At 38.1% G+C, this 21,716-nt stretch overlaps 1 protein-coding gene across 2 annotated transcripts; it reads right to left on the reverse strand.

Annotated features, from left to right (window-relative positions):
• Nucleotides 1–869: 869 nt before the first annotated feature.
• Nucleotides 870–17,313, reverse strand: DEPDC1B (DEP domain containing 1B). Of its 2 annotated transcripts, XM_041414614.1 has the most exons (11): nucleotides 17,266–17,313; nucleotides 16,589–16,854; nucleotides 12,570–12,705; nucleotides 10,147–10,274; nucleotides 7,267–7,397; nucleotides 6,252–6,299; nucleotides 5,667–5,807; nucleotides 3,865–4,031; nucleotides 2,223–2,399; nucleotides 1,347–1,532; nucleotides 870–1,031 (listed from the first exon to the last, which is right to left on the reverse strand). In XM_041414614.1, exons 1-11 carry the CDS (start codon nucleotides 17,311–17,313, stop codon nucleotides 870–872), a joined length of 1,590 nt encoding a protein of 529 aa, XP_041270548.1. The 2 variants fall into 2 exon arrangements, with proteins under 2 accessions (XP_041270548.1, XP_041270549.1); XM_041414615.1 differs by lacking the exon at nucleotides 1,347–1,532.
• Nucleotides 17,314–21,716: the final 4,403 nt, after the last annotated feature.

Raw genomic sequence — 21,716 nt, forward strand, 5'->3', positions numbered from 1 at the left:
AGGCCTACGTGTCAATGTCCCTGAATCTCTCTCAGGATGGGAGAGAATCTTCTACCTGAGCCAGTTGTGTAAGGGAGGAAATGGGCATGTTTAAAACCAGCATCCCACATTGCAGGGTCTGCTTCTCAGAGGTGTTTTCCCTTACCTGTCTCAAACCCCAGCTTGGTGCTACACAAAGGTGGGTTTGTCATGGTCATCCTCTGGTGATGAGTGCTCATCCTCTCTGCACCTGGGCAGACCTAGAAGTTGCATAACCACATACCCAAAAACACTCCCCTTGCCCTGTGGCTGAGGGGTGCAAACAGCCGACTGGTTGCATCATTAAGTTTTAATATTATTCTCTCACAAAACGCAAAGCAAAATCCAGTGTTTCATACTTACTCAAGCATGTACAGTAAGTTAATTCCTCACACTATATGTGCAGAAATACAGCCTAGTTTATGCAAGACACTCATTTTCAGGGAGGAAAAAATGCTGTTGACTAGTTGCAAAGAATACATTACATACAAATACATTTAGGCCTTAAAATGATAGTCAAACCAAACCACAGCAAGTATACATTATCACCCATATATAGAATAATCCCCTTGAGTGTGTGGTGGGTTTGTTTGTTTAGGTATTTTTGTTCGTTTTTTGTTGCTTGTTTTAAAGTAACAGACATTTAAAAAAATAATGCTTTACAAAAATACTGATAATGGTTCACATTACTACAACCTCAATATTCTCCTCTTCTTTCAACATTTTCTATGATCTCAGCAGTATCCCCAGTAGTTTTTTTGAATAACCACGTGGTGCTCAGGCTCCTTTTGCATAAGATCCATTGACAATACAGTGTGTCTCTGTTTGTTTGCCGATACATTTCAAACCATTTACATCCGAAAGCTTCTGGTTCTGTGAAATGGTTGAAAAGGCTTTTTTAAGGCCCACATCAGTATTGGTGGTTTCTGTTTAGTTTTTTCAGGAAATACCATCGCTTCGGTTTCAGGGCTAGGAAATCGTACTCTGTACACTTCAGGGTAAGATTTCTGAAACTAGAAAAGTACATTAATTCAAATTAAGAATTTGTTCAAACATGTACAATAAACTATTAAAGTGAAGCTTGCATTTCTGGAACAGGGAAATTATATCTCTAATGGACTTTCTACAATGCTATATAGAAAATTAGGCAGTATTTCTGATTTGGGTTGATTCATCTCAGCATACTTGTTCTAAACTATTGTAAATCTTGAAATTCCCATGTGTGACCACTATTTCCAATTTCAGTATTTCTCTAGAAGAATACATGTCTAAGACTTGATAAATCTTTTCAAATTGAAATTAGAAACTGTGGAGAAATTTTTATTTACTTGCTTGAGCTTCTTCTTTTTATCTTTCACAGATATTTCTTTATTCATTACAATTTCTTCCAACAAAGCTGCCAGTGGTTCTTGAGAGCCAGTTGCCCTTTGGTATTCAAATTCACCTGTAGTGATTTGGTGACAAAATGATGGAGGAGGAAGTGTTGCATCACTATCAGCTCCAGCATATTTTATCTGAAGATACAGTAAAAAAAAAAAAAAAAAAAGCTATGTTTTTTACAAAACACTTGCATAAATTGGCTTAATCAATTGATCACCCCAAGACATTAACAGAAGAAATACTGAATAGAGACCCTAAACTGTAATTTTTATCTCCCGCCCTGAGTGAGTTCCAGTAAGTCAAAAAGCATAACACATAGGAAGCACGTTCAGCTCTTGAAATATGTTTAAAAGTTACTTTTCTTGTGGAAAATAGACAAAAGAACTAAAAATCATCTTTGAACAAAAACAAAATATGGTATCAGGAAAAAGATGAAAAAACTGAGCAAGTAAGGATGGCTCTAAAGAAAAAAAATTGGAACATTAATGAAAAAACACTTAATAATTCCATTTTCTTCACTACCACAAACATAATTTGCCCATTTCAGGGGAAGACAGTGCTGCCAAACAGGAAAACATATTTGAGAGTTCTTGTCTCTAAACAAATGAGTAGTTTTTTAGTTTCATTTAAACACGTAGTTATGGCTGAATGTCAGTAGTCAAAATTAATTAGCTCTCACAGAGACAGAACAGAGTCAGAACAGAGCTAACAGAGCTAACAGAGACAGAACAAAGTCTTTTAAGAACTGTTGATCTTCAGCGAACAAAGGATAAATTCAATCTAGAAACAGAGAGACAGAAGAGGTTTTTTCACTAGATACTTACTTGGACTCTTTGGAGATGTGCAACATGATCCTCTATGGAAGTCTTTAAAGCAGAAGGAACACTTAAGATCTCTTGATAATTATCCATGAGAAAAGATACTAGTTTAGCAGCAAGAAGTTCATCCAAGTCTATTTCGTCCTTTGAGCAGAGAATACAACGGGAAAACGCCTGAACCATCTGAGGAAAAAATCCCACACCATTATAATGTATTTTTCTGTTTGGGAGTGAGGAGTAAAGAATCAGGCTACATTTTAAAAGTGATCTTTTAGAACAAATATTTTAACATCACAATACTTACTGTACTTCAAACATACCAATTTTTTAAAAAATGTATTATGTACAGTGGACATTATGTGAGTGCACTAAAGATTGCTCCTGCCTCATAGTGATAATCCACTCCTGACTTTAGTTATGGAATAAATTAATTCCATTTTATTCTCAAGGCTTTGTCAAATAGCCACTTTACAAGGCTATTTAAAGAGGGCATATATATTTAGACTTTTTTAAAATAACACGGAAATTTAATAGAAATTAGGTACCACAGGGAAAACTTGAAACCACTATTCTGAAATCATCAAATCAAGTTTCAGGTTCAGCTAACTTCAGGTAGTCTTATGCTCAAGCACTCAGTTACAAGATTTTTTGTTTGTAACATTAAAATCACAGAAGGCAATAAAGATTTCTGTCATGTACCATACATTACATTGCTGAATTAAAACAGCACAAAACACTCAGACTGTAAGGATTCACTTCTAAAAACAACATTTGAATTGCAACAAAAATTTTAATGAAAGACCACTTAACAGTTAATTAAATTATAACCTTGGCAGTAAAAAAATTAATTATTTTAATCAAATACTATTCAGAGTTCACTAAAAACTTAATTGCTGTGGAGCACATTTATATTTGTGCATGCTGCTGTAGGATTTTTACAGAATGGCTCTGCAGCTTAGTTTTCCATTGCACTTAATTTTCAAAGACTTTTAAATTAACCAAAATAAATACATGTTGTTAGCTAGTCAGAACAGTTAAGTTATACCGAATAACTTTGTAATAAGGTGTTGTTGGAAACATCAGTGTAGTGATATCACTACATAAGCTCCTACAGAAAAAGAATCAGCAAAAACTGGAGCTTACTTTAAGAGACTTCTGTGTGTAGTGAAAAAAACCAACGACTGAAATAAACAGTTGGGATTTTAATTTTTTTGAATGGCTGAAAACAGGTCAATCAGAACATTCAGCTCCATATTTTTACTATGACTGTTTGAAACGGGCAGTCTTTTTCATTCACACTGTCTGCAGTGATAAAGAACAACAGAGACCTCATCTGCTTTTCTTTTTTGGTTGATTTTGCTCATTTGTTTTTGGGGGTTGCTTTTTTCCTACTCATTAGAGAAATCAGTGGTGATTTGACTTTGAAAGATAAGGGAACCTCTAAATTCTGAGCAAGTTCTTTGTGTGCTCACTAATTGCCATAAAATCCCACTTTATTCAAATCCAGATTAGCTTTCCAAATAGCTGGGACAGACAAAGCAGTTCCTTAAACAAGAAAACTGTATTTTGTTCATACTCTCCAGTAAGAATCTTTAACCTGTGCTCCTCCGAAAGTCTGTCCAACCTTTTAGCTTACACTTATACGTACCAAAGTTCTGGTCCTCACTGATTCAGAAAGACGTGGCATATCCTGGTTTAGACTAATTCTTGCCATCATTCTCACCAACAGCTGTAGTCTTTTCCTATTTTCTGGTGGCAGCAGGAGACAAGATATCTGAAGAGCTTCTACAGCCTTGTTGGGTTTTTGCAGTAGTCCTGGTTTATATGAGATCAGAAGGTTAGGAAACATTTTTCAGTTATATATTTCCATAACATTTAACATAATATTTCTAAATCTAACTCCCAAAATTCCCCTCTTACTCATTCAAGATTGCCTTAGAACTCCACTCCCCAATGAGACTAGAAAGATATCACTAAAATTGGACTACTAGGACTTGTTTAAGTTTTTAGAAGATTTTCTTCTGATGCACTGGAAGACATTGATACCCATAACCAATAACTCAAAATATTAGAATACACAAAAAATTATATTTTATTTCATCCTTTGCTCTTCTATTACATCAGCACTACACACAACTGAATGGTATGCACAGATACAGCAACCATGTTACATAAAATGTTAAGTATGTGGCAACAATCAGCGGGAAAGAAAACATGCTTATGCATCAGTGACAGCTATGACAATATCAACATGTGCCTCACACCTACAGACATTAAATCTGTGCCTAACTCTGCTTATTCCTCCTCAGGAGAGGACTTCTCATAGTAAAGCTTTTTCTAATTTCAAAGGAAGATTTGGCAAGTATATTAACACATATGTTTAGAACAGTAAGGAATGATTCCATATCAACACTCTTTTTTAAAGATACCACAAAATTAATGTGTGACTTCTTGAAACATTACACAATTTTCATTGCTTCCACATACATACTGGCATGAAATATTTCTTCTAATTTTACGTTTACGAAATACTGTGAAATGAAAGTAGTGAAACCTGAAAGATGGAAAAGCGAACAGAAATAGAGTATGAAAGCAGAAGAATAAGTTTTAAAGATATCAACAAGAGTTGTCTAAAAAAAAGAAGTCAGAAAACTGAATTATATTCCATATGAAGCAAAATTGACCACTCACAAAGTATATACACTCAATTCCAGAAACAGAAGTGTCATTCTGGATTCCTTTCTCATCTCAATAGTTTACTAAAAAGAGTGTTGTTTACACAGAAAGAAGCTCAAAAAACTAACATACTACAAAGCAGGTTTACTTTTCAACTCAATTATTCTTTCTGAAATTTGATTACATAAAATACAATCAAATATTTTCCTATTTACTTTCTTTCAGTAAGCCATCTATAGGATCAGAATTGTCAATTTTAATATAGTGTGAACCCTGGAAAGTTCTAGTTAATAACTAAAACATTTCTTCTTTTAAACACTACATTAATGTCATTTCTAAATTACAGCAATATAATATTTCAATTCCCTTCAACTATCATATCTCCAGGGTTAAGAACTGTGCTTAAAGCCCTAATCCTTTCTAATCTAGACTTCAGTCAAGCAATTTCTAGAAGCTTATGAGAGTTTTTAAGACGTTTAAGCACTTGTAAAAAAAGAAAAATCTGTTTAAATCCATCTGCTGGATGCTGAGCCATGAACAGAGGCCTTTAATATTATAAAGACAAGCAATGAAAGACTTTTGAACTAATGTGATCAAAAAGATACAAAAATAAAACCTCCATGTGATATAAATTTAAATATTCAACTCTTCTCTTTGTAGAATGGAAAGGACAGGTCCTAAAGAATTCATCTGTGATAGTATTTAAGTAAGGTAAAATAACTCCAGGAAATGAACTGTAAAGAATATTTTTTCATTAGATTCCAAACTACTTACCTAACACACTAACAAAAATATCAAAAAAATGAAATGTGAGAAGAGGTTCCTTCATCTGGTCAAAGTAGTCCACTATAGTTTTGAAGACATCTCTTTCAAAGCCTGAGTATGTAGGCTGCTTCAGATCTGAACAGCTGGGCCCTACAAAGAACAAAAAAAAAAAAAACCAAAAAAAAAGGAGCAAAAAAGAGAGAGAATATTGATTTTCAGCCACTGAGCAGATCACTGTTTTCTAATCCAGCCCATTAAAATGGATCATTAGAGGGAAAAAAAATTTTAAAAAAAATTGATTCTTCAAAATAAGTAAAATTTTGTTGATCTACTACTTGACTGATCTATTCCCAATAGGTTTAGTGAAGACACAAAGTAGAGGAAAAACTTTAATAGAATGGCTAAACCTTTATATAATTAATTTTAAAAAGCTACACTGGAAGGAGTATACATGCTGACAGGTCTTTTCCAACCTTCTTTTAGAAAATCATCATAAACAGGATTTAATAAAGCAGTGAAGACACTGTCAGTTCAATTTATTTTTTGGGGGGCGGGTTGTTTGTGGGATTTTTTTCCCCTTCTGAATTTACTTACAATTTACTAGACATTTCATTGCAGATAATATCCAATGAGGTAGTTCCTCTGCACAGGGAAGAAAAAGAAATTAAAAGGACAATAAAGAAAAAACAAGAAAAATATTCAACTGTTAGACAAAAGCAAAGCTGAAAACAACTTAACATGTTCCTCTCCTCTGTAGTAAATCAAGTGACTCCAAAGGCAGGCTACACCTTAATATAGGATCTAGCTTGAATTACATCTATACTTCAATACCTCCACTACTATTATACAGTTATGCATTCTGCCCTTACAGCTCCATCAGCAAAAAAAAACAGACAAACCCAGTTCTAGATACAGTCTTCCCCAGTGCTATTCAATGAAATGTTTACTTTGTACCAAAGATGATGAAAAGCACTCATATATTCAGTTTGTCATTTCTGCAAGGAGGAAGTTAATATTTTGAGATGGTCCAACTGTCTTTGAAATGAGCACAGATATGCTCTGAAGGCAGTTTTTTTCACACTCAAACCAGGTTTCAAGGTCATATTTAAATTTCTCTACAAACCCTATGAAAATCAGGGTGGCAATAATACTGTGATAGATCAGAGCAGTAAAGATGCTTTATTTTTTCCCTAATGCACAGAACAGTTTTAAACATGGTACTATCTTCAAAAAACATTGACTGAAAACTCAAAACTCTCTCAATGTACATTTTCGCTCTCTCACAATTTTTAAAACATTTTTTCTTCACGTAAACACTTCAGTTCAGGTAATTAAAAGGGTAGGGCTGAGAAAGTTACCTTGAAGTGATTAATATCCCTATATTTATAAATGACAAAAAGTTGCTTGCTGTCTTACATTCATTTTTCAACCCTACTAAAGCGAGAATTTGTTTAAGAGAGCAAATATAGAATAAACCCTGACTCTTACTATTGGGTTACTATTACCAGAGGAAAGCAATAGCATCTTAAAAACAGTAGCATTGTAAAAACTAGAGTTTTTACAAAGTAGATTAGAATATTAAAAAAAAAAAAAATTCTAAAATACTCACTTGATTTGTCCTCTAAAGTGACAATGCCTTGCTTATTGACATTATATACATTTTGAACTATATGTTTCGAATTCACAAGTTTTGTGTCTAACACTTCATCCAGAGAATCCAAACCCAACACCTTTTGTAATCTGCAAAAATACATAAACACATAATTCATACACCTCCATAATCTGGAAAAGGCAAACATGAAGTATTAGGATACAATTCAGAAAAAAAAGACACTTTCATTTCCTAGAGAATATCTCCAGCTGGATGACAGCCATAATGACCATTCAGAGCAACTCCTGCTTCTCACAGAACTGCCTAGATTTATAGAATATCCTAAGCTGGAAGCGATCCACAAAGATCAACTCTTGGCTCTGCACAGCACAACAACAAAAACTATACCACATGCCTAAGAGCACTGTCCAAACACCTCTTAAACTCTGTCAGGCTCAGGTACTGTGACCACTTTGCTGGGGAACCTGTTCCAGTGCCCAACCCCCCCCTGGATGAGGAGTCTTTTCCTAATATCCAATCTAAGCCTCCCTTGACAACTTCAAGCCATTCCCTCAGTCATGTCACTGGCCACCACAGAGAAGAGGCCAGTGTATTCTCCTCCACATCCCATCACAGATTGTGCTGCAATGTCCCCTCAGCCTCCTCTTCTCCAAGTTAAAGAAGCCAGGAGCCCACAACCACTCCTCATGTCTTCCCTTCTAGACCCTTCACAATCTTCATAGCTCTAAAAAAGTTTTGTTTTAGTACCTAGAAAAGGTTTCGTAATTTTAATACCTAAAACTATACTGTATAACTGAAAGTGCTGCCAATATGCTGCTTGAATTCTGTCAGGTTTGGTGCTGTGACCACTTCCTCAGGGAGGCAGTTCCAGTGCCCTGTCACCCTCTGAGTGAAGAACGTTTTCCCAGTGTGGAGTCTGAACTTCCCTAGCTGCTTGATTCCATCTCCTTGTGTCCTATCGCGGGTCTCCAGAGAACTTCCACATCTCCCCCCGCCCCACCCTCTCCAGAAATTGTAGGCTGCAATGAGGGCATCCCTCAGCTTTCTCAAAGCTTTTGGAGACTATACAGCTCTTTGCTCTACCCAGATCTCACTGCTGGCCCTGTCCACCCTTGAATGAGTCCAAAGTTCCTCCTAACCTAGTATCATGGACAAACTTAAGGTACACTCAATTTCTCCATATAATATCCATATCATTCACAAAAACATGAAAGAGCACTGGCCCTAGAATGGAGCCCTGCAGAGCCCCACTGATGACTGCTCACCAGAAATAACCACATTTACTAAAATTCTTTGTTCTTAACCCAAGAACCAGCTGCTTACCCCATAATATCATGGGCTAATCAAGCTGCATGCTGGACAGTTTATCTAGAATAATAATGTGAGAGACAGTATCAAAAGCTTTGCTTAAATGCAAATAAACCAAATCAGCTGGCTTCCCTTGGTCAACTAGGTGGGTGACCTTGTCATAAAAGAAAATTTAATTGGTTACACAATATTTTTCCCATCTGAAACTGTGCTGGCTATGACCAATGACTGTATGTCTCTCAAATATTTTATTATTAACTCCCAGAATAATTTTCCATAATTTTTACAGGCACTGAAGTGATACTGACAGGCCTGTAATTAACAGGGTCTTTTGTTCTTTGCTTTCCTAAAATAGAGAAAATAGTTGCCACCTTCCAGAAAACAGAATCCCAAGATAAATTAAAAAAAAAAAAAAAAAAAAAAAGGAGAGAGATCCAGAGATCCTGCAATAATATCATCCACTTCTTTCAGTACCTTGGGATGAGTCCCATTGGGCTTCATAGCTTTAAGCACATCCAGCTGGAGTAGAAAGTTTCAAAGAAATTCAAGCTCAGCTGTGAGTCTCCCCACTCCCACAGTCATACTCTTCTCCAACACAGAGCTGTGATTCCCAGTGTCAATTATCAAACGTAAAGAGTCCAGGACTTTCAGTCACATGAATGCTACTTCTCCCTGATCAAGCTGTCAGGGTTTCAGCATCCTTTCACACAATCTGCTGTGCCAGCCCTATTTTCCCACCCTTGTCTTTTGATTGCTGGAGCTCTATAGGGGCCTTCATGTGAAGGAGGGGCTTGGACACCACTGCTCCTGGTCTCACTTGCCCAGGTCCTGTCAGCTACCGCCATGTGAGCCCAGGCTACCAGACGGTCTCTCCATTCCCCTGAAGTTTCCTTGGTTCAGGAAACCCAGGAATACACATGCACTAAAGCCCTCTGCTGCCCATCATGCTGTCAGCAAAACTGCTCACCCCATCACCAAGCATATTACATGCAGATAATGTGCTAGGTTCATACTAAAGTCATCATAAGTAAGACCTCAACTATGCTGTAATATAAGCTAGCATATATTATTTTTTCCTCTGCAGAAACAGTTCAAAGCAATAGCTTTAACTTTGCATAGGAGATTACATTTGAATATAGTAAATGAATCTCTAAGCTGATCTCAAAGCTTCAGCACTCAATTAGGTATGCCATTTATCTCATATAAAGTATTGTATTTGCCATTGAAAGGTTTCATAGCACTTCGACATAGTGCTTTTATTTCTTAGCAACAAGAGAGACAGAGAAAAAAAGTGATTAAACAAGACAAAGCCCACACAACAAAGACTTGTATAACACAACATGCAAAAGTCAAAAGGTACTAAGCACAGTAAAGTTTTTTTTGAAGAATTTATTTGCTGAATTTGTTAGCCAAATCACAAGTAGCAGAGTTAGTCTAGACACTATGGCTTTGAAGGCAACGATGAAAAGTGAGTGGGTGAAATTACAAGTGTTACCAGAGAAGATAGACAAGACTATTACCTACTACACAGTTTTACTATAACAGCAAATGACTCATAAGTATACTCACCGTGATAAAGTCATGGATTTCCATATCTCTTCTATATTTGTTTGTGTTAGCTCCCTGCGGGACACAAGTTTGCATGCCGGTACTTCCCCGATAGCTATGCTGTGTCGCTTGTACCACATCTCAGAGTTCTGAAATCAGAAAAAACTCTCCTCATTAACTGGTGGCTTTTCAAGTGTTAAACAGCATAAAACATTTATAGTACAGAATTACAAGTGTTCTTAAATTCCAGTGAAGTTTTCAGGATGCAAGGTAACTATTTGTGTTTAAGAGAAATGAAACATTTTCTCAACCTTACACACATATGTTTTCTCAATTCCATAACTTGTCCAAAGCTGAAAAATTATGTGCATCAGAATAGCCATTAAAGTTCAGGAGTCAATGGCCTGCAATCCTGTGTTCAGGTCCTATTCATGATTAAAAGCAGTTCATCTGCCATTTTAAGATTAAACATGATTAAACATCTTTATGGAAAAGTTACTGCAGAATTACGAGATACCAAAGAATTAGGAAAAAAAAAATCCTTGTTCAGGGATATCATAATTAATAATTAATAAATAATTATAACTAAATTATATCTAAACTAATAATTAATAAAATAACTAAACATTAAGTTCAATAACAGGGTCTATACATAAAGAAAGTAAAAGAAAATCACTACATCTGAAGGCACCCATCAGATCTAGTCCACCATTATAAAAGTGTAAAGTAAAGCTGAGAATGCAGAAGACCACTATCTTTCATGCAGCCTTCACAACCAAGCTCGATTCTTGAACACTGTCATCAAGGTATCAATGGGACATACATTGCAGCTTGTATCAGCAGCATCCTTTTCAAGACAAAACTCCTAATCATTCTAGTTCCTTGATTCACACTACAGACCAGTGCTAAAGCACATTAAAAGTATTCCTTATAACCAAACCACAAAATGGATTCCTGAAATGCACTTAAATACTCCAAGCACTAATTGTCTGTCATTCCATGGCAGACTAGACCAGAGCTAGTTGGAAGGAAATAGCACTCTCTGAAATTAAGGGTCTGGTCTTTCACATCAGTATTTCATGACACAGACCCATGCTCATCAATCCACACACAGCCACTGAGTGCTCAGATTGATGCTGAAGCAATTCAAGATACCACCATTTTCAGCTGTCTACTTCAGCATCCCAGTGGAAGCTAGACCTAATTATAAAAGAGGCAGCAGAAAGAAGCTTATAGCTTTGTCTCTTTTACAGTTCACTGTATTAATCCAAACTGCCAGTGGAAGAGATTTTGAGCTATGCCAAACACTATGCTGTTGCATCTGAATCAGATGCAGAGGCAGACTTTTACTAATTCTTATCAGGCCAGGATGCTTGGATGGAAATTTAGAGCACAGTTGGAAGCTCCTTCAACATATTACATACATATTACACCTTCAACAGATACTTGCTCAGTAACTAAAATACTCCATTCTATTTTCCTGTCTTTGGCACCATCTTTTCTTCTACCTACTATTGAAGCTCAAAGGACCATGTCCTTCCTCTTCAGAAGCTTGCTGTACGTGAAGAGTACACTTTATTTGTACACATAATTGGATTGTAAATATTGAATAACTGTTCATTCAGAACATTTAGATGTCCAGCAAAATGATAGGAGTTACTTTTCCAAATAGACTATGGTTTATTAAGAAATCAAGGCCAGACTCCTGCTCCGAAGGACAGTTATAAAAAAGCAAAAATCAAAGAAATCCTGAGTTCATAAATTATGAGAATGCACATATGTAAGATATGTAAGAAGGAAGAGCTTAGAATATACAAAACTCTAGAAGCCTAGTCTTTTACTATGTCCGGGTGAACAGAGTTGATACAATTTTGGTTTACTAATAAAAGCAAGTTTTTTCAACAGCTTTACAAATCAAAATCTAGATCAATCCAGAGAAGTAAGAGGCAGGATGATTTTCCAGGCTTACAAAGGATAACTGAAAAATCAGGACCACTTCTCCTTAACCAAAACATATTCCTTATTCAAAACATATAAAAAGGGAAATTAAGTCAGTAACAGCCTTATAGCGGCTAGGAAGGTTGTAATAACTGTATATGTTCCAATATCTGATGTGCCCAAATAAGAGTTACAGTATGACTATTTTGTCTGGTAATATAATAAATGCCCTATTGGAATTTGAGCAAACTGGAATGAAATATGGGAAAATACACCCATGTGGAACTCAGATTGCTCAGGATGTTGCAATGTGTAGTACAAAGAACACTAAAATATTACTTCTCCAGCAAATTCTAAGAAAAATTTAATTTCTCAAAAGTTTAGAATAAAATTGTTTAGCATTTAATTTTATAAGCAAGTATTTTGTGAACCAGCATAGAGGTCATCAGTTCAGTTTTGCTTTCCAAATATGCTTTTGTCTGGGGAAATAAAACGGGGTGCCTTACCATTGCGACGGATTTCACTGGAATGTGTTCTTGAGAAGGGCCAGCCCTTGGTTCACTCCAGTCTGGAAATTTAATTACTTCCTTTCCACATGAAGGTTTCTTTGGATATGACTTCAGTGGTGAGGAAGGAGGAAATCTACAATTAGAGAACATTTTTAAAGTCTCTGAATGCCAATCTAATCCCTATTTACCAATGCAAAACTGTAGTCAGCCTTCACATGCAAAAATACAACAAATGCTTTGGACATTCACAGCCGAGCTTAGTTTGCTGTAGACTGGTGTTGCATGATATGTAAAACATCGTGGAGTGTCTTGCTTGCCCTCCAGCTGCTGTTCCGGAACAGTTAAGGTCCTTTGTACCTCCCATGACAGCTGAGCCTTGGGTGAATGTCTGATATCCCAGTGCATCTCATACAGCACTAGCTGTCTTTGCATAGACAGTGACATAGGTCTTCTCTAGATGTTGATTCTGCTGAAAAAGCCGTGGGGATGTCTTCCCCCATGTCAAGTGCTTTGTTAGCATGCATTTCCTAAAGCAAAGCTACATAGCTAAGTCTTGACTAACAGCTTTAGTTAGAGTGCATGCAAGTGTCCACACAAAGTTTTGCCCACATTACCAGGTTCTTGTGAGTTTACATGCTTTCTGTGCGAAGATCATATCCTGCAGTTCTTTTCTGGATCATATCCTGCAGTTCTTTTTTCCAGTTGGTTTTGCAGGTAACTATTTGACTTCTTAAGGCATTTCAAGAAGTGCCTTGAAGAAATTAGTAGAAATAAGCCCTAAACCAGCCCTTGTAGAAAAGAAGGAAAACAAACTATCCAGCTTGACCAGCATCAAATTATTGCTAAGCTTAGGTCAGAGCATGTACAAAGGAACTAATGACAGCATACCAGAAAGACAAATCAGTTTGATGGAAACACCTCTTCAGACTGGACCAGATCCAACCCTGTCTACTTTCACATTCAGGTTTTAAATGCTGAGATTCCTGATGCTTTAAGAAACTGCTTAAGCCTCATTAACTCTTCTAAATCAGATGTAAAAGACAGATATGTCCGTGACTTTGCAACAAGAGCTTGTACGCTGCTGGAGAGCATGCATATGTATCCTACCAGAAAAAATGCTTGAGAAATCCTCAAGTTTCTCCAAAATGTCATCCCGTCCTGTAAAGGCACTTCAAGCATTTAATAAGTTTTTCATTTAGATTTGTTCTGCAATTTGGTTAGTCCAGTACTGTTACACTGAATGGTTAAACACATTGATTGTTTTGACCACACACACTGAGCATATTCCACAGTGCTGTTCACAACAGCACATCTGTAGCACAGATATCAGGTCTGTCAGACAAACCCCCAGAACCAGCAGCAAGCACCTCATTCTAATCCTGCAAGATTTACTCTGTTTTTTAATGCTAAGCCAGACTACACGGCAGATGTTCAGCTGTTGAGTGTTCTCAACCATTTTTCAGATATTCATTATTTCTTAAGAGTTTAATGTTAAAACAGAACATACCCATATATCTGCAGCCCTTTTCCTTTGCCTTACGCTATTCTTAGTAGTTTCCTGTTTCTTCTCCAGTCCTTCACAATTTTTAGCTTTGTGTCATTTGCTGCCCTGATTTGCAACCAATCAGTAAAAGTCTAAGTTCTTACAGGCAGAAAAAGGAGGTGCATTCCCCTTTCTCAGGTAACATTACAGCAAGATCTAGATGGAGAAGGATTAATGTCACTCAAAGCAAAGGACAGAGAAGCACTCCAAGGCTGACACATCAAGATCAGAATTGATTATAGGCAGCAAGACTAGTCTGGGGAGTTTGTAAAAAGAGGAACTAGAGATACCTGTTTGTATCAAGAATAAGGTCAACTAAGAGTGGTGTCCATGATATAACAATATTACTGCTGAATTCCCAAAAGATTGTTATCATTGCAAGAGTGCTAACCCTTTTGCTTTTGATAGAATGGCTTAGATTCAGAAAAAAAAATATATATAGAACCCAAAAGCTTCCCAAACTGCAACTTCTCATTCATTATTGTGGACTCAACTGAGCCGGTGAGTCAGGACACACTGATAAGTCTTTGCTATTTTTAGACATCACATTAGAGCTCATCTTCACATTTAATACTTGCCAAATATTCTCACGCAATCCAACTCTTGGCAATATTTCTTTTGCATACTCTGTGGATGAACAAGAGCACACAGCTACATTTACATGTGAAGTAAATGAGTGACACAACTCTGTACCACAGCATGCCTTTATAGCATGTTAATACATAAATTTATGCAGAAGATATGAAGCTTGAAAGTATTTCTAAAGTAAGCAATGTCAGTACAATTGACGCGTACCACTACCTCCATCAGCACTGTGAGGAGAAAAAAAAACGTATTTTACATGTAGCATTGGGATAGCCCACCAGAGGGAGCTGCCAGGACATTGAATACATGACTAAAATAGGCTGGAAAAAGAACGTTTAGCTACTTAAATAGGAGAGGAGCATGTTTTGATACTTAAATCCGTGAGTAATGTATATAGCTTATTTACGCACCAAGCACCAAGCCCAGTGCGGAAAAAAGCCGGCTCCAGTTCAAGATATATGAAAGGTATGCGTGTTTAACTGAAAAAAAAAATCAGTTACTGACTTAGTTATTTTGTCAGTGACAGGGGAAAAGAACATCACAATGAAATATATAACAAGAGTTCCATTATCCAATAGCAGATCAGTAGGCCGAGCACACAGAAAATTAGAAGAACAGAAATATTTAACCCAGCCAACTTCCATATCCTGCAGCTCAGTGAAGTCATGACTGAAAATACAAATAAATGAAAGAACAAAATAATTTGAATATACACTCATGCTAATGCAAAATAAACAAAAAATCCCACAGCCACACAAACACGACAAAATCAAGCCAAAGAAATATAGAATAACACCAGCAGTTATCAAATCCCATATTAAATCTTTTGACAAGAATTAATGCCCAGAAATAAAAAGATCAATAGAGCAAAATAAAAAATTGACTTAATATATATCAAGTGGGAATTCAGTACCATCTATTTCCCCAAAGAAAATATTAAGAAAACATTACTTAAAAATGAATATGTAAATTTTGAGTATATAATAATAGCTATAATAAGTAGAAGAATAAACTTATTGCTAGCCTATTTTCCCTTATGTTTTGCATGATGAGAACTCCCTTTTCCTTAGAAGAAGACTAACAATGATAAAAGTTACAAATCTAGAACTTGAAGTAATGGTCATCTTTATAATACTTCTGCACCAAACAGGACACAAAAGATGGTACAAATTCAGAACCTGAAACTTCTGTCCTCTCAAACCTTAACTGAGGTCACAAGAGGTCACAGATTCCAGCCCAGTAATCCTAAGCTCTTATTACAAAGAAGTTTCTTCTCCTCTGTTAACAAACCATCAGCTGAGATGCTCAACAGGGATAAGTAAGCAACCATCCTTGAGGATAAACAAATAAAGCTTTATCCCTTGCCCATCTACAAACCAAGGTGCATAAAAAAATATTACATCATAAATATATTCGATTCAGAAGGCCATTCTCTTGTCTTCTCTCATAAGAAGTGGACAGCAACCAAGAGTCAAGGGGTCGGGGTGAAGGAAGACAATTGGAGCTGTATGACCAATGGAATTCTCACTTCCACCTGTGTGGCTTAATATGTACTCTTCCAGCACCAAAAAACCTGATGTCTGCCATCAGCAATGAGAACTCGATACCATGTGAAAGCTGCAAAAGCTTTTGTTGATATCTAAAGAATGCGACTGAATAGAAGTGACTTTCAAAAATATTTCAAAACCGAGAAGAGAACTGAAGTCAAATAGTAAGTCGTGGCAGCTACCCGTTACTAAGAAAATTGAAGTCCTTAAAAGGAAAAGGGGAAAACACAGCAACACTTTTCAGAGGCGTTCTACAAAAACACTTGTAAGACATAAGCAAGAATTATTATACCCTGTTTCCAAAAAGCCAGGTTTTTTTTTTTCACCTTATACAGGCTTACCGATATAAATGGCCATCGTCTTCAAAGTCCTCTTTGCCCCACCTTCCTTTAATGTCTTCGATTACATGATTTTTCAGGAATTTTTTAAGCAGCTTAACCGTTTGATCGCGTGTCACTTCTGGGCCAAAGTTTTGGTTAGAGCCAAGTAGCTCATGTAAACATTCCACTGCCTCCGAGGCTTTGAAGCATCGCTCGTAGCTCTTGAAACGACAGCGATGCTTCCGTAAGGGCATCCCAGCACGGAAGAGCTCGATTATCTCGTTCCACTGGGAAAGAACAAAGCAAATCGTTACGGGAGCTCTTCTCCCAGGTTTTCCTGCGGACAGAGCGCGGCCAGCTCTGTAAGCAGAACTACACCCTTTTCTCACCGCCTGCGTTCACAGGAGCTCCGAAAACTAAGCCCAGGATTCAAACTGTCGAGACCCGAGAACAAACACCAGGTTTAGGAGACTGAAATATTTAGAGCCTCATACTACCTGCGGACCTACGGATACTGCTCTAGCCTCCCTTGGGTTTTACCGGGACAAAAGGCTCAACCTGTCGCTCAGCCCGGGCGGGCGGGCTCTGCCCCGCAGAGACGCGGCCTGTGAGCACCGGCCGGCACCAGGAGAACGGAGGGCCGCCCGGAGCAGAGGCACGGGAGGGCGGCGGTGTCCGGGATGGCGGGGGGCACTCACCAGGCGGGTGGCGCGGTACGGCCCGGGCCCCACCAGCCGCGGCTCCATGAGCGCCGCCGCGCCGGCTCCGCGCCGCGTTTGAATCCGGCCGGGCGCCGCCGCCCTTTGCCCATTGGGTGGCGGACGCGGCACGTGATGGGCCCGCGCCGTGCTTGATTGGCGGGGCGGGGGCGGCAGGGCGCCGGGCGGGAGCCGAGCTCGGGGGGGCTCAGTGGCGGTGTGTCCCACGGGGCTCTGCGCCGTGGTGCCCAGCAGTAGGATGAGAGACAACGGCCAGAAAAGCGATGCACTGGGAGTTCCCCATGAACATGAGGAGGAACTTGTTTGCTGTGTGGGTACTGTGCGCTGGAACAGATTTCCCAGAGACGTTCTGGAGCCTCCCTCATGGAGAGGTTCCAGAACCATCTGGGCTCAGTCCTGTGCCAGTGCTGTGCTCTGGGATGGCCCTGCTCGAGTAGGTAGGCTGGATCAGGTGACCTGCTGTAGTTCCCTCCAACCTGGCCCGTTTGGCCACTCTGTGTGTAGCAACAAGTTAAACCATGTCAGGAAAGCTGGCCAGTGTATTGCTGCCCTGACAAAGAGAATAGAGCCTTGGCATTAACTGAGCCAACAAAACAAAAAACAACTGAAAAAAACCCCTCCAAACACTCAATTTTCAATATTTATAAATTGCTTCCAATCAGTTGTTTTTTGTTTGTTTTTTGTTGTTGTTTTTTTTTTTTTTATTTATTATGGAATTTTGTTTTGAATTCAGGCAGTGTGTGGGATGATAACTACTTGCAATTACATTTGATATTATTTCTACAGAAGACAGGGGTTGATGCTGGTGCCACAGAACTCATTGAGTTGTTGTTTATTAACTCTTTATGAGTATTTTAAAGAAAGGGTGATTTAGAAAGTAAATAGGAAACCACCATTTTAAGGTAGGAGATTTTGGTAACAAGTCACCTATCCTGCAGGGGTGTAACTGAAACTCCTGTGGTACCTATTACAGATGAGCTATCTCTGTCAATTTTTAGGACAGGAGAGGAGTGGCTGGTAACACCAGTGTTTCTTACCCACTAGGTCTAAGGAAAACAAAATTTTAGCCTTATTCCCCTCACTGTCAGTAAACATTCACCATAACACAGATGACTGACCGTTGGACTCCTCTTTCTAGCCTTACTCAAAAGTATACACTTAAGTAAGTGAGATGCACAGTTTTTAGGTTCAGATAAAGATTGTGTGATTCTCTCACTGTGTGTGGGAGGACAGGATTTGTTTTGAGCTGATGTCATTGGCACAGTTACACTATATGCATCCTTTTAGGCTGCATCCTTACAATTCACTGTGAAACACTGCATTCGCTTTCTCCAAATGCTTTGTAACTCCCAGAAGACTAAACCACTGTGCAAGATATTATGCAGTGGCAATCTGACACAGCACTTGCTGGCAGCCCCCAGAATGATTACCGTCTCCAGTTTCTGCCCCTGCTTATTAGTTCTTAATCTCAAACAACTGACCCTGGAAGCCTTTGGCTACTGTGCAGCTGCTGGAATTGGAAGCTTTCCTGGCTCCCTTCTGTTCAGCACCTGTCCACATGCAGCACTCCTTAGTTTTGATTGTGCATAGTCTCAGCTCCTAGTTAAGCCCAAGTAAGTTTGAAAAATCTGTTGCAGATCTAGCTCCCAAATCAACAAACAAGTACCTGTCCCTTCACACCCAGCTGCAGGATGCATTTCTCCATCCACGTTTATGGGCAGGGAAGGAGGTATGATTGCAAAATCAGAAACCAGAACTAGGACTTCCCCCACCAGTATAGAAATCATCTGCAAGGCTACAGAGTAATGCCTGCATCCTTGCACAAGAAGCAGACGGTACTATTATCCAGTTTTCACTACAGACTAGCTATTACAGCCTTTCCCTCATAAGGCCTGCATTTCCCAAACACATTTGAATGCACAGGCTCAAGAAGGCCTAAAAGAATCAAATTGTCCCACTTCTTTCATCATTACTTATTTAATAAATATTTATTTATATATATATATGCATTTAAAAAATTAAAAAAAAAAAAAAAAAAAAAAAACTCTAAAACTGGCAAATACTTTCCTGCTATTTGAAAAAACAGCAATAGGTCTCTGTTCTTAAGGAAAGCCCTCCTAACACTGAAGGCCGGGGACATACATACAGGCCAGAGCTGGCTGGACTTGAGACTGAATCAGTGATGGACTGCATTTCCCACCAAAAAGAGGTGTGGTCCCTGATCAGCACTGCAGCTGTTTAGGATCATGTGATAGAGCACCTCTCCATGTGTACTGCTGGGAGCTGAACACTGATGATTTGAAGATCAAGCATCTAAAATTCAGGTGCTGCAATTTAAATCTCAAATCATCTCAGTACTTTCTGAGATCTACTTTCAAGCTGCCATGACAGCTGACAGCTACAGGAATTAAATAGTGAATAGATAAAATATAAGTTATTTTTTATTTGCTTTAAAAAACTTGAGGTAATATCAAAAGAAAACATTTGCAACTTATGTCCAACCTAAAGTTTACATTCCTTTAGCGTTTACTGCATAAATGTTAGTAAAATAAAAGTGTTTAGGTAACAAAACTTATGCTCTTGGAATTATGCAACAGGAAGGCTATTAAAATCTGCCTCAAAGTCTTGAGTATTTGAAAATCCTACAGATCAGATCATATAAAAAGTAAATATTGCAAGTTTCTTTTTTCTAGTGTTGTAGAAAACAGTACCTTTAATGGTAACATTAATCTGAATACATTTAATTCCCCATTTCCAGGTCTGTTGCATGCACCAATTCCTTAGATGTCGGAACCCAGGACTCTGGGTTCTCTGGATGGCTCAAAGCCCTGGCAGGGGTTCGGAGACCCTGGCAGGAAGCCAAAGACACCTGGGAATTTTATCTCAACCCACGGAGCAAATTGCGAACCTTATATGAAGAATTACAAGTCACAAAAGTTTAAGTAGCATAGTAGTAGCAATCACAGGGTGAAGGGAGAAATTTTGGAGAATGGTAGAGGCGAGTTTGGAATTCTGTACATGGGGGTCAAGGGTTCCAAGATGGAGGGACTTGGGTGTGCCCTGTCCTTCTCTCTTCTCCCTGGCATCCATGTTCAGGATGATGTTGGCATTCACAGATTTGTTTAGAGTAGAAAGTCACTGTCTAACATAAGTGATATGTATTGGAACATTATTGTAAACATAGTATATGTAGTTTTTAGTACAAAAGATAGCACCAGCCCGAGAGGTGGGGAGAGTGCCTCAGACTGACTTGCAGAACAGACCTTGGCAGGCCAGACAGAAAATGTTTGCGATAAAGAAATAATAAACAACCCTGAGAACGTGAACCGAAGACTTCTCGACTCCTTCTTCAGCTGCTGGGTTGGGGCAGAGAGACTTTTAACAGAGACACCTCGGGATCTTCCCAACCAGACCAGACCAGAGGAAATCCTGAGAACTGGTGTCCCTGGGTGGGCTCCCCACCAGGAGAAGATCCACGAGACTTAATAAATCCATCCAGTACAAACGCAACTTACAAATAGAAAGTTCCTTTGATTTCTACACAAATATGACCCTAACAATCTGTCTAACCTTGGAAAACAACATACTGGGTAATTCTACACAGAATGGAGCCATGCCCAGTCACCACTGCCTGCCCCACTTTCAGAAGCTCAGAGAATGTCACGTATTTTTGTGCCTGGTTCCAGACAAGGTAACTGGAGTAACTTTAACCTTGAGCTGATAAAAACAAGCCACAATAATAAAAAAAAAACAAGATGACACAAACTTTTTCTAGACATGTATTTCAATAGATAATGGAAATGGAAGAAAGTAGAGCACAGTACAATCATGGTAGGCAACATTTCAGCTTAAATCATTAAATCAAAATTTTTTTACATTTTATTTGACTACTAAGATTTTGGCTATTGAATTAAAAGATTCCATAATCCTCCTAGCCCCACTTCACAAACAGCACAGGCTAGCAATTTAAAGTATATCCATAGACACACTGAATAATATTTGGCTACTGCAGTGAACAAATCAATAAGATGTTTTGATCACAATGCTACAAGACAATTCAGATAATCCCCATATTAGTAGCTTTCCAACATTTACGATAATGTTCAACTGAGTAGAACATGAAATGAATTCAGTTCTCCTAGTAAAAGACAGTATATGCAAAACTCTGTGATCTTCAGATGAAACGCTATGTCTTGACAGATAAACATACAATCCTTCCTTTAAAGTAATACAGTTTATAAACAGATGTAACAATGTTTATGCATTAACTATTTTAATATGCCTTAGATTCTATAAACAGTACTTACTGAAGAATCATTCTTATAATAAAATGCAGCTGACAGTCTTAGCAACTTACAACATTTAAAGTGAAGTATTTTTTATCCCCCTCAAAGTGTGTTCAAAGTACTCAGTACTTGTCATACACATTG

This window comes from Onychostruthus taczanowskii, unplaced genomic scaffold (genome assembly GCF_017590055.1).
Source record: "Onychostruthus taczanowskii isolate IOZ18803 unplaced genomic scaffold, ASM1759005v1 scaffold46, whole genome shotgun sequence".
Taxonomy (NCBI): Eukaryota; Metazoa; Chordata; class Aves; order Passeriformes; family Passeridae; genus Onychostruthus; species Onychostruthus taczanowskii.

Excerpts from the sequence above, each read along its gene's own strand:
- DEPDC1B (XM_041414614.1), bottom strand. The coding sequence starts at position 17,313 with ATGGAGCCGCGGCTGGTGGGGCCCGGGCCGTACCGCGCCACCCGCCTG. Across the intron at positions 2,400-3,864 it reads CAGTGAGGACCAGAACTTTG|ATGGTTCAGGCGTTTTCCCG; the intron begins GTACGTATAAGT and ends TTTTTTCCTCAG. Across the intron at positions 1,032-1,346 it reads AAAAGAAGAAGCTCAAGCAA|TTTCAGAAATCTTACCCTGA; the intron begins GTAAATAAAAAT and ends GTACTTTTCTAG.